Genomic DNA, 13,055 nt, shown 5'->3' with positions numbered 1-13,055 from the left:
TATCGTTGGAAAGGGTATTAAGTAGGCAATTTTTTTTTATTAAACGAAGTTCATAAAAGCTTTTACTTTTTTTTATAATTAATTTTGAATTTGACATTTTTCATACGTTTTTTCATTTTTAAGAGTTTGGAAGCTCAACAAGTATTTTTTTTCCATCTAGTGCTATGAATTTATGTTTTATTTGGAATAATAATACATCAGAGAACGCAATGAAAGTGATTTGGTGTAAATTCGACAACAGACTGAAAAGTTATAGCGTTTTAAAGGTGATAGTTCCGGTAATTTTTAAAAACAAACAAAAAAAATCGTATCTCGAATACAGTGACATATAGGACATTGGGTCTATGAGTGAAAACTAGTACATGGCCTCACGAATCCCCCAAAAATTTTTGTCGGTCCATGCGCCAAACACCCTGTATATCAGTTGTCTTATCCCCTAATTCGTAACATTGTAGCTGCTGGGAGCGCGGTCGCCTGGCGGGGTCGGTGCAGCTGGTGGTGCGAGCGGACGGGCGGGCGCGGTGCCGGCGCCCCGCGCTGCTGGCCGCCGCGTTGGTGATCGCGCTGCTGCTGCTGCACCTCACCAGGCCAGACCCCGGCGCCGACCGACCCGGCTATCAGTAGCTATAGCTGTTTGTCTTCACTAATATATGTTGTCGTTTTTACGGAGGTTTTTATTGGATTGGTAAACGAAACTATTAGCTGCACGTGCAGCGGGCAACTCCAAATAGCACTTTTATAATGGGACACACATGTACTCACCTCGTCCGGCGGCGGCAGCATGTCCCGGGAGAGCTGCGGCGGCGGCGGCACCCCGCGCAGCGCTCGCTGCACGAGCCACATGGCGAGCGCGAACTGTCCGCGCGACAGCTTGCCCACGCCCTCCATGTCGCACAGCGCCCTGATACACAAATAAACATACATATTTAGAGAAAAAAAAACATTAAAATTTCTCCCTATAACAACAAATCAAAATCATATTTTTTGGTAGCTTGGACGTGTGCGCGTTGGTTGGTTGCTTGAATAAATACCCACTCACTATTCTACAGCATATAATATGTACATCAAAGCCAAACAGAAGGCACAGTACAGAAACATTCGGTCTTATTGGTGTTAGGCGTGCGCTCCGCGTCGAGGCGTGATCCTGACTGGTGCCCGTGCGAGGCGCTCGCGCATCGTGACTACATAGATGGCGCTGCCGTTCACATAGTGCTGAGGGCAAGATCAATAAAATGCCGACCATCGACTACCGATAATCTTACCCGATCAACTGTTAAGATAGTATGAATGTTAGCGTAGGGATTTTGTGTGAATTTATGTATATCCCTACTAATATTATAAATGCGAAAGTAACTCTGTCATGATCATGATTTTAGTCCTCTTATGTACTCTTCATGTTCATTAAAAGTTGAATGCAGACTCGTGATTTGACCGTTTTCCATCGCTAAGTTATTTGTTACATAAAAGAGCAAATAGGAAGGTATATAAGAGAGTACAAAAGAGAGTACCTGCATAAGAGGAGTACATAAGAAGAGTTCATAAAAGGAGTAAAGGAGTATAAGTGAGAAGATAAGAGTACATGAGAGAGTACATAAAAGGAGTACATAAGAGCAGTACATAAGAAGAGTACATTAGAGGTACATAAGAGGAGTACATAGGAGGAGTGCACAAGATAGTACATAAGAGGAGTTTGTAGGCGATTTCATAAGAGAGTACATAACAGGAGAACATAAGAGAGGAGTACACAAGAAAGTACATAAGAGGAGTACTTAAGAGCTTAAGAGCAGTAGATAAGAGTGCATAAGAGAATACATAAGAGGTACATAAGAGGAGTACATTATATAGAGGAGTACATAAGAGAGTACATAAGAGGAGTACATAAAAGGAGTATATAAGAGAGCATATAAGAGGAGTACATTAGAGAGCATATAAGAGGAGTACATAAGCGGAGTACATAAGAGAGTACATAAGGGGAGTTCATAAGGGGAGTACATAAGAGGAGTACATAAGGGGAGTACATAAGAGGAGTATACATAAGGCGATTACATAAGAGAGTTCATAAGAGGAGTATATAATCATCCTCCGAGCCTTTTTCCCAATCATGTTGGATCGGCTTCAAGTCTAACCGGATTCAGCTGAGTACCAGTGCTTTACAAGAAGCGACTGCCTATCTGACCTCCTTAACCCAGTTACTCGGGCAACCCGATACCCCTTGGTGAGACTGGCGTCAGTCTTACTGGCTTCTGACTACCCGTAACGACTGCCAAGGATGTTCAATGACAGCCGGGACCTACAGTTAAACGTGCCATCCGAAACACAGTCAATGGTGTCTAAGATATACTTAGAAAGTACATACAACCTTAGAAAAGTTGTATTGCTACTTGTCTGACCTGGACTGTATCACGGAATCTCGAAGTTCAAAATGCCGATGTACTGTAGCCATAAAGTACACAAGATCGATGCACGTGACTTAGAATGTACGCTACATCGAAGTACTGAATTCCGAATGTTCATGATACCGATGTACGGAACATCAAAAGTTTGTTATAGCGAAGTACGTGATTGCGATTGTTCTGAATCCCGATGCACGGAATATCGAAAGTCTGTGATGCTGAAGTACCTAATGTCGAAGGGTTTAAAATCATGGTGTCTGCGTTAATTAGAAATATCAACCGGGAATGGAATGCTGTGATCAATTTCCAGTAAAAAATGCATTGCGTTAATGTACTTGCGTTAAATCTACGAGATCTTATGTTGGTTTTCCACGACTTTATTGTTTTCGCTTTTTGTCGTGATTCACATTTGTTCACATTTTATTGTAGGAGATTGTTTTTCTAAAGTAATAAATCATCACATAAACAATTAAAACCACTACATATCATAATACCAAAACAAATCAGAAACTCACCATATATGAGCCAACGTCTGCTGCGGCAAGCCAGAATCGAGGAACATGTGTTTAATCTCATTGCCGGAGACGTAGCCATCTCGGTCGGTGTCAGCGGCCGCGAACTGCGCGTCGAATGCCGCCTTCTCCGCGTCCGTCACCACCCACGTGCCGGACGCCACTGGCGCCGGGGTGGAGTTGAGGAGGGACGAGGAGAGGGGCGAGGGGGAGATGGAGGGCATGGCCGGCATCGGCGGTGCTGTCTGTGTGGGGGGCTGTAGGAGAAAAAAGCAATGTTAAAATGATAAATTAAAGGTCTCACCAGCATTCTGTGGTCGCTATGAATAAAGACACTCGGCATAGGTACTCAAAGGTTTAACTTTACATTTCACTTGTCGTGAGAGTCATTTTGTCGCTGCAATCTACGTTATTGTCACAGTGATTGATGGCATGATGTTTGAGCAGAATCAAAAACTGATTGACTCTTCAGTATTCGGTCGTTAGGTAAAGTCTACTCACACTAGACAAGTCCAGCAATCCTTCCAACAGCGAGGCATTGGACTGCGGCTGCTGCGGCGGCGGCTGCGGGCGCGGGGGCGGCGGCCGCGTGGCGGGGGAGGGCGGGCGTGATGGAGGCCGGCTGGGGGGCCGCGAGGGAGGCCGCGAGGGAGGCCGCGCGGGCCGCCCGCCCGGGCCGCGCAGCTCGGGCGGCAGGGTGGTGGGGACTGCGTGCTTCTCTAGCGCCTTGTATACTAGGTGCATCGCCTGCAAAGGATAAACAAGTCTTGATTAATATCAATAAAATGATTGTATGACTTCATATGGTTAGACTGGAACTTGGAAGCCAACCCCGAAATCGTTGAGAAAAGGCTGGCCAAATGGTAGATTGTGTGGGAACGTGGGCCAATTTTGTTGTTTCATAATACACAATGAGTTGGCCAGTCTTTTATTATTGACACAGAAATTCACCAACTTTGTTTTAATCCAAAATAATATTTAGCATGAATGGAAACCCGCATTGAGCAAGCGTGGTGATTAATGCTCAATCCTTCTCCCTGTGAGAGGAGGCCTGTGCCCAGCAGTGGGACGATAAAAAGGCTGTAACTGTTACTGGAAACATAAAAATCTAAATCTAATGAAATTATATAACACCAAAAGACCTTATCCTGATATGTTATCAGAAACTATGTAAAATAAAATAGTGTATCTACTGTTTATAAGTAGTGTACTGACCACCATGAACTCATGTCTGTCGAGCATGCCATCCTTGTCCTGGTCAGCGAGGTCCCAGATCTTGCCGAGCGTCTCTATCGGCAGCTTCGACTCCATCAGCATGCCTTTCACCTAGAACAACGATTGAGGAATATTATCATAGATAGATAAGACATTTATTCAGCACAAACAATAACAGACACAAATAAATTGAACAAAAATATCAACAGTTTTATGTAAATAATGTAAAATTAAAGCTTCATTCAAGAATCTATTGCTAACACTTTTTATCTTGTTGACAAAGAAAGAGTCAGCTATAGATTTAAAAAAGCATTAACTGAAATGGATCTTTCTGCAAATTACGGTAAGTCGGCTTTTTTACGTAGAAAAATCTCATGATACACTGCCACACACGTCATGTCACAATAGGTTTTTAAACTCACACTACGTCACTCGTTTTATTTTTTTCTAATAGAGGTTTGTTTTAGTTAATCAAAATAACGTAGAGATTATAGAAGCCTCATAAACGCATGTGAAACGAAAGACGTTTGTTAATGCTCTTTTTAATGCGTCATCTCCGTGCACTTTATAATATTACTAGCGACCCGCTCCGGCTTCGCTCGGGATAACAGTATTTCCCCACTATTTAATGGATGTTACTATAAATATAAACCTTCGTCTATAATCACTCTATCAAAAAAAGCATGAAAATCAGTTGCGTAGTTTTGAAGATTTAAGCGTACAACGGAACACGGGAACAGAAAAAGCGACTTTGTCTTATATTATGGAGTGATTTCGGAGGAATAAATTCTTCTACGTACTTTATATCAAAAATCTTGTCTCGTTAAGCGTTCACCAAGCAATTTTGTTTTACCTAAGCTCAAAAACACACTAGTTACCTTATTCCCGGCGATGAGTCCGTTGTTGGGCTGCAGCGAGTCGAAGAGCTGGCTGTACTTGTCGCGCTCGGCGGGCTTCATGCTCCAGTCGCTCAGCGGCAGCAGCGGCGCGGGCGACGGCGCCGCCGGCCGCCCCGGGGGCGCCGACATCGGCGGCACCTTCGGGAGCTCGCCCTGGGAAGAACAGATAATATTAAACCGGTTTGAAGTAGTCATAGAACCGAAAAGTATACCTGACATGCTTATTTGCCGACTTCTAAAAAAATAGGACCTTCCTACTACAATGATCTTGAGTACCTACTTATTTTCAGTGATATGGTATTTTGTGAATGCCTAATACATATTTTCCTTGTACATACATAATTTGTCTTTAACTAAGAGGAAGGCACTAGTTTATATGACCGCCAAAATAAGCAAACTTGAAAAGTCACTTTTTTTAACATCACAACCACACCCCAATTGGCTTCACACCTATTTCCTGATCAATGATGATTTATTCATAATTTATCATATTCTTATTGTCAATATGAAACAGTGTGTACTCACAACTTTAGGTGGCGGTGCCTCGGAGTGTATGTTGCTCATGTTGATGTCCTTGCCGGCCTGCGCCAGCGCCACCAGCTTCAGTGCCACGAACAGTCCCGCCTGCAAACAACACAACATACATTAATATATTTCACATATAGATACATTGCATACACAAAATTATCGTCAAAGAAGCCTGGATAAAAAAGTCTGAATGGTGATATCCATCTCTGTATGTACGCCTTTCAGAACTACAAGGGCTGATGTTGACTACACCACGCATTAAATCTCAGATGGCGGTAAGTCTGCTGAATTTTTCGAAAAAGTTAATGTGGCATTAGAATAAAAAGGTCTTCAAAGGGTTGGGGTTTACTTAGTCTTAGTCACTTTCCTGAGCACTTCCCTCAGCAGATGATATCCGAAAAGAAATTCATAAATGCAGTCCCAGAGCTTATTTATAGCCTAGTGCAATATATTTTTTGCTAAAGTGGAGGTCATCCAGCAAGATGAACTGCACAATAAGAGCAATTGATACTAATAATTATATGTCGTATCGGAAATACATATAATGGACAATCGACTCCATTGCTAACGGGCCCCGAAATTCACTGAAAAGATAACACGTGACTATTGAAATCACATCTATGAAGCCACAAGCCATATTCATGGCGAATATAATTGAACACACATGTATCACAACGGAATCAGTATAGTTTATATTGTATCTAAAGAATTTTAAGGCCAGGGAATTTTAATTTTGATACACATTATTCTTCCAATCACACGCAAGCCGAGATTATGAATATAGTTCTTAGTGACATACCTCTTAAAACTCTTAAATTAGCTGTGTAAAGACTGAAACTTTCTTCTAAAACACAATATAATCTTAATAATACGAGAATATGCCAATACACGACTTTCTCAAATGAGATAAGTTGCGATTTCAGCGTAAACCTATGAGGAAAATCTTGTGCCTATAGCGGAAAAAGTTCTTTATCAACATGCATGCGTACTAATTAACTTCCTTTGAGGATGTGAGAACAGTTTTTTATATATTAACTATGAGTTTATGTATGTAATAAAAAACCTAGGTCCACATAATAAAGTGCCACTGCAAAAACCCTGTAAAACCCGTTTAAGTACTTAAACCTTGGCCTTAATTATATGCCACAGACACAAGATCTTTTCCACAGTATAGATAACAAAGATAAACGACACACCCAAAATTACCTAGCATTCAACCCCTAAACGAAAAACAGTAAAACATACATTACCTAAAAGCCATCAGCAAATGACGCGTATAAAAGTCCATTACAACTGTATTTACAAGGGGCCGATCACTACACGTAAGCAATCAATTAACACGACCGACAATACACCTGAACACAATCACAGGAACCATCAATTACTTAACTATTACTATTATTCCTGTTGTCCACACTTCATGACAGAAATGGGACAATTATAGGAGGAACGGAGGAACTGCACGACTGTGCGAAAACGCATCGGCGGGGGACGAGAGCACAGATAACACTATCAACATTAGTAATTAAATACATCCTCCGCAGTGCTCAATTTATGTTTCGTCACTGAGATGAAATATTTTTTTTCTATCTTGCTTTTAGAGATGGAATTTTAGGACTACCTAATTTATTTGGTGAGGTATTATTTATTCGTGAACCTACGGTCTATTGACAAACATACAAGCAATCAATCAAGTCTAATAATACATGCATACGTTTCATAGCGCGAGTGGAATCGATGTTTACACCCACTATTTATTCAAGTCGTGTACGTTAACAAAACTCTCTTATCGAGAAATCAAACATCGAGAAATCGAAATGATCGCCCTTCACAAAGAATACCTGAAGGCCGATCTCCGGAGAAATCGCAATAATATTAGTCTGTATTTGCTCGCTCAATCGCTGTACAAACAACTCGAGTAAATAAAGCGAACCGCTGAGCTAACAATATAACATTTTCTTTCATATGTTAGTGTAGCTAGAAGTCCTCTAAAGTACGTTAAAAGTGGACATACGGCCCGTCCCCGTGCACTCGTCCCAGATTTTGCACAAAGAGTAGCCTGAGGGCACATCCTTAAAAGAGGACAGTCTCCGCGAAGGAGGACGGATGGTAACCCTAGATAAGGGTACATCAAGGATAAAAGCGGACAGCGGACTAAATAAAGAGTTGAACAAGTCCTACTACACTTTTTAAGTCCCTTTGTGACCTTTAGGTATATTGTATCCTTTTTCGCTATAAAAAGAGATTATATTGCTAATACCGTTGTTGCTAGCAGTGCCATTATGAAGGCTTGAACCCGCGACCTTTCGGTAGCCATTACCCGTTGGGCTACTGCGACCTTCGTGTTCTGGAGGTGACTTTCGCGATATCGTGACTCTGTTAGTTCAATATTTGAACTATTATGAATCCTGCAAAACTTAGGAATGAAAACTTACTGTCGTTGACTAAAGTATTGATATTTGTGGTGCACTGGAGAATTGAGGAATAACATGCAAATAGCAAAAACCTTACTTTAAAGGCAGTAATCCTGTGAATATATGAAAACCAAATATCATGGTAGTAAAATTCGCAAACATATCGCCATGTGTGGTCAGCATAACGTCACATATATTTCCCTCAAGGATGGTATGGGTGGCCGCCTACCCCATAACCGGCAAAACGTGGGCGTAATTCAGCTGGCATTACGCCAGCCATGTTTAAATCCCATGTACCCTATTAGCACGCCTATTGCCAACAACCGGGGACATATTCACACTACAGACTACTTTCGAGAGCTTTCTGACATCACAATACGCTAGATTTTTCGTGTGTCGCTAGAGGATCATTGCTTCGCAGAATTTTCAACAATCCTAATTGTATTTGTCCCTTCTATAACTGAGCGGATACAATTGTAGATTCCGGTCTGCTACTGAGAAACGAGTAATGGAAAAACCCAATTGGGAACTAAGTGATGTGCCTACGACAAGATCCACAATAGCCCTTACAACTATTAGGCAATATACTCAACACCGCATTTGACTCACCCTAACTTTGCTGGAATGTTTAAATGACTTTCTAATACAATTTTAGCATGAATGTGTTTGCATTAAAATGACCGATAAACAGCAAACAATAAACAGGCAAATAACTCATAGATGTTGTGACTCTATGTCCGGTCCCGGTGCTATATGTGTAAATACCGCCCCGACGCCCCCGGGACACCTGAGTGCAATTTGATGTACTTTTCTATTTACTGACCTGTAGGGAATATAGGGTGGAATGGGTAGGCCAAAAGCGGCTAAAGAACAATTAGGAATGACTACTGTTAGCTAAGTAAAGGTGGGACAAGGTACAGTTCTTATTGCATGTTTCCATGGACGTGAGGAAAAGTGGAACAAAGAATAGATCTATGTACATCCAGTTGCTGGCTCAATGGTTGACATATTTCCAGAATTCAGCAAAAATCATCGCAACAGACCTACACATATACATATAAAAGACAATAGAACAATCTAGAAATAGATCGTCTTTCTATAAAGGTCCACGCCAAAATAGGAGGCTTTACATCTAAATAAAGGCTACGACAAGCAACCCACACGCTATTTTCGCGCTAACATGAGCGCAACCTTACGTGGCGGCTAGCGGAGACATGTTACAAAGACTCCTCGCACTTCACTGAACAGCCTGCACGGTTACTTTCAAAGAAAATATATCCTACACAAACAGTACATACACCCATGTATCTTTTACAGTATAGTATAAGCAAGGGTTTGTTACAAAAGGTTTGCTGTCATGGTCCTAATTTCTGAGATTGGTAAGGAGTGTACCTACATGATGCTTTGTTGGTCAAGTAGTCGTAAACTTCGATTTTTCATTAAGACTTTGTCAATACGAAACCTGAAAGTAAACGCCGTGTTGACCCCTGAAAAGATTTTCTCCTATTCTATAGGATAACTTATATAACTCTACACACGTAAATATTATGTTTGTAATATTGGTCTTTGAGCTCCGCAATAAATCGTAATCACCTGGGTCGCAGCACGACGCGCGGATCAAGTCTCCAGACGGCATATAAATTAGCAGCGCTATCTGATAGCGACCTATTCTGTCATTTCACTACGCCCACAAACGTCGGTATATAATGTACTCAAATATACGAAAACATGAAAACATCCTTTGACGTATATGGAATCCATATATCCAATAAATACCATACGTCCTTGCTTCTCCGCAATAAGGAGTTTTAATACAAATGAAAGAGGCAATCCGCGAAAGTGGCGATAAGATTCTAAAAAATGTTTCACTCCTCTGCGGAAACCTACTTTATCCCGGAGTGCTGAAGGCAATTTTTGTTAACGATACATTAAGGGCTCTTATGGGAACGTAGCTGTATACAAACCCGTGGGAGAAAAGTCAGGTTTAATGCTTTGCGGTAAAAAATCGCAACCAAATTCAGCAAATCCAATTAACTGAGAAGATTATGTATTTATCAGCTATTTGTACAAGGAAATACTGTTACATTAGCGACAGTTATGCTACACTAGTTAAAACCAGTTTAAATCTATCTAATTTGATATTAATTAAATATCGGGTCATGTTTTCATGTAACACGTCTTTTCTCGAGTCTCTCGTCTAGACAATTGCGTAACCCAGACTGCGCCAAGACGACTGAAACGCTGTGAGACAATCCTATTGCCTATAAACTTAACACCCATTTAATATGACGCCACATCTCGTTTAAACTCTGAACAGCTCGTCAATTTGCAGTAAATAACTCGATATTATTCACTTTGCATGTTCGTAAATAAGATCGCGTCTATAGACCGACACCGTAAAACTTGTGTTTCATTAATTTTTCTTGCAAAGTACGCCAAAGCTGGAAGTATTAGGGTGCGTCCACATCTGGCGAATGCGCCGCGAATGCGCAGCACGCGAGCCGATCGCGAGCTGTCCGCGAGCTGCGCGCGTGCAGTCACTGCAATAGTTCGGTGCGCCTCTTTAGCGCAACTCACGCAAGGCTCGTATAGAGCGCGCGAGCGGCGCGCGATCTGCGCGCAATCAGTTCTCGCCCTTACAGTTCCGTATATTGGCTCAGTACTATCGAAGATGGCAGACGTCGCGCGCCGCCTGCGCGCCGCTCGCGTGCGGCGCTTAGGTCGCGCGCGAGCTGCGCGCGGGCGGCGCAGAAGCGGCGCACGAACAAAAATGCACGCGCGCAGCTCGCGAACAGCTCGCGATCGGCTCGCGTGCTGCGCATTCGCGGCGCATTCGCCAGATGTGGACGCACCCTTAAGCGACTACAAACTTCGAAGATTCAAGTCCTGTAAAGTTAGTTAACCAAACAGTTTCATGAATTCGAAGTTGCACGCAATCATGTTTTGATTTTAAATTTTCAAGCATCGATCGGGTAGCGTAGTGTCTGGATATTAGACCCCAGATACGAAGTCACGTCGTAATGAGTAAGCATATCGTAAGATCGTAAGGAGCACGATAATCCGATTATCGATTTTTATTATCGAGATGAAGTTGGAATGCGATATCGAAATTATAGGCCTTCTTTGTCGTAACTTTATTGGGGTGCAATTACGGATAGGATAATGCAGAGCAAGAAAATTCAAGGTCCTATAAGAATTAGGTACCCTTACTATGCTAAATAATGTTAACTTCCAAATAAGATTTTTGTCAGTTAGGCATCTTATTGTAACTACTGATAACATATCTGTATGATTGCCACATCTTGTGTTAGTTCCATATCATTCAGAGCAAACATTTAAATGTCTTTGTCTCGATTCTGAGATAAATTCAAGTTGTCACTGATGTTATACCCCAATATTGAAAATAGTTTACTCTTTCAGTACAAAGTTTATAGGTGTTATTTCATTCAAATGAGGAATATTGTATTGTATCACCTATTGGATTTTTAAATAGCTTAATTTTTTAACTACTTGAAATAGTATCCATGTCCATTAAAGTACTCCCTATTGTATTATGTCACAAAATTAATAAATTAGCCTTATTGTATCATCATTCCAATGCTTCCAAGCCTACCTTCCATAGTGTAAACTTCAATGGGACAACTATAACTTACTTTATCCAGGTATCCCTTGCCGGTGGGGTCGGAGAGGTCCCATATCTTGCTGAGCACCACATCACTGAGGCGGGACTTCTTGAGGAAGCGCGCAGCGTCCAGGGCCTGGATTGTGCCCGCGCCATTGGGATCAACCTGCAATATTGTACATGCAGCTTACAAAATATTCTAGCTAAATTAACTACAACAGGAAAATAACTTTAACATGATACTGTATAAACTAGACTTTTATGAGATTGCATCCAGGTACAAACTATTCTATATCCTTTCTCAGGCTTAAGATTCAGTGGTTTGGTCACGAAAGTCCGACGTAGCCACGGGTATCCCAAAACAATATTTCAGAAAACAATATATTTGTCTTACATACTCCAAGAGATTACACCTATCTTGCCCTGAAACTACTTAAAAAAAAGTGCTGTTTTACAGACTTTTCTAAAAACTGCCTATACCTTGGCTTGTTCAAGAAAATTACAACCATATTCGGCATAAAAGTTTAATAATGTTGCACAACTCTGTGGCAGGACGCCAGAACACTGTGTATACTGGAACAAGCTTTAACTGACTATTATTACTATATAGGGTGACACTTAAGTGATCCATCATGTTGTATAAGATTCATCATCTCCCAAGCCTTATCCATACTATGTTGGGGTCGGCTTTTCAGTCTAACCGGATACAGCCGAGTAGCAGTGTTTTACAAGGAGCTTTATAAGATTAAAGTATGAATATTTTATTGATACAAAATTATGAGGAAATAGCTTAGCTGTACATAGAGTGTAGGTGTGTAAGAACATTATTTTTATTTTTATTTTTTAAAGTAGGTAAATTAAGCAGACCTATCTATAAAATTCAAATATGACTGTTTTAGAACATTGGGAATAAATACAATATTTTTATCTGACCTAAGAGGTGCATTTTTGCTTTCTCTGATTCTCAAAAACAATGTATGATTAAAATCAAACAAACAATTTCTTGAAAGACACTAGTTATTTAAGTGAGAATAGAATTAAACTGTGTATTTATCAGTTTCTAAATTAAGTGTATAATTTATGTAAATAGTATAGGAAATAACCTATTAGTCTTTCTAAGTATGATAGAGTACTAGATAAACTCAGTATAGTTCAGATGAATGGGTAAAGCTGACTAACATACAGAAAACACACCTTACTCTCTATGACAGTATTTCTCTCCCATTTATTGAGTAATATGATCCTTTGAATTTGTTAGCTCTCTGTTATAGGAACACAATCAATTATTGATTGCAATTAAACTCAGCTGAAACAGTACACTAGTCTCTACTCAACAGACAATAAGACTTACTTTCCATTACTTACTTTTTATTTGTCCCATTAGACATTGGCCTAGAACTTCACTTCACATGCTAGTTTCAATTGAAAATAATACGCAAATGAAGCCAGATATGTGTGGAAATTTGAAATGT

General features: G+C 40.8%; 1 protein-coding gene across 2 annotated transcripts in view; it reads right to left on the bottom strand.

Moving 5' to 3' along the window:
• LOC124637998 (epidermal growth factor receptor substrate 15) overlaps positions 1 to 13,055 on the bottom strand; it is a 34,398-nt gene that overhangs the window by 20,697 nt on the left and 646 nt on the right. For both annotated transcript variants that reach the window (XM_047174764.1, XM_047174765.1), the window contains exons 3-9: positions 11,615 to 11,749; positions 5,545 to 5,643; positions 4,999 to 5,172; positions 4,121 to 4,231; positions 3,407 to 3,652; positions 2,909 to 3,162; positions 763 to 901 (exon numbers count right to left, since the gene is read on the bottom strand). In XM_047174764.1, coding sequence (XP_047030720.1) covers positions 763 to 901; positions 2,909 to 3,162; positions 3,407 to 3,652; positions 4,121 to 4,231; positions 4,999 to 5,172; positions 5,545 to 5,643; positions 11,615 to 11,749 — 1,158 coding nt within the window. The remainder of the gene's footprint in view (positions 1 to 762; positions 902 to 2,908; positions 3,163 to 3,406; positions 3,653 to 4,120; positions 4,232 to 4,998; positions 5,173 to 5,544; positions 5,644 to 11,614; positions 11,750 to 13,055) is intronic.

This window comes from Helicoverpa zea, chromosome 17 (assembly GCF_022581195.2).
Source record: "Helicoverpa zea isolate HzStark_Cry1AcR chromosome 17, ilHelZeax1.1, whole genome shotgun sequence".
NCBI classification, from domain to species: domain Eukaryota; kingdom Metazoa; phylum Arthropoda; class Insecta; order Lepidoptera; family Noctuidae; genus Helicoverpa; species Helicoverpa zea.
Note: the sequence above shows the minus strand (reverse complement) of the source record. Positions and strands in the feature narration are given on the sequence as shown.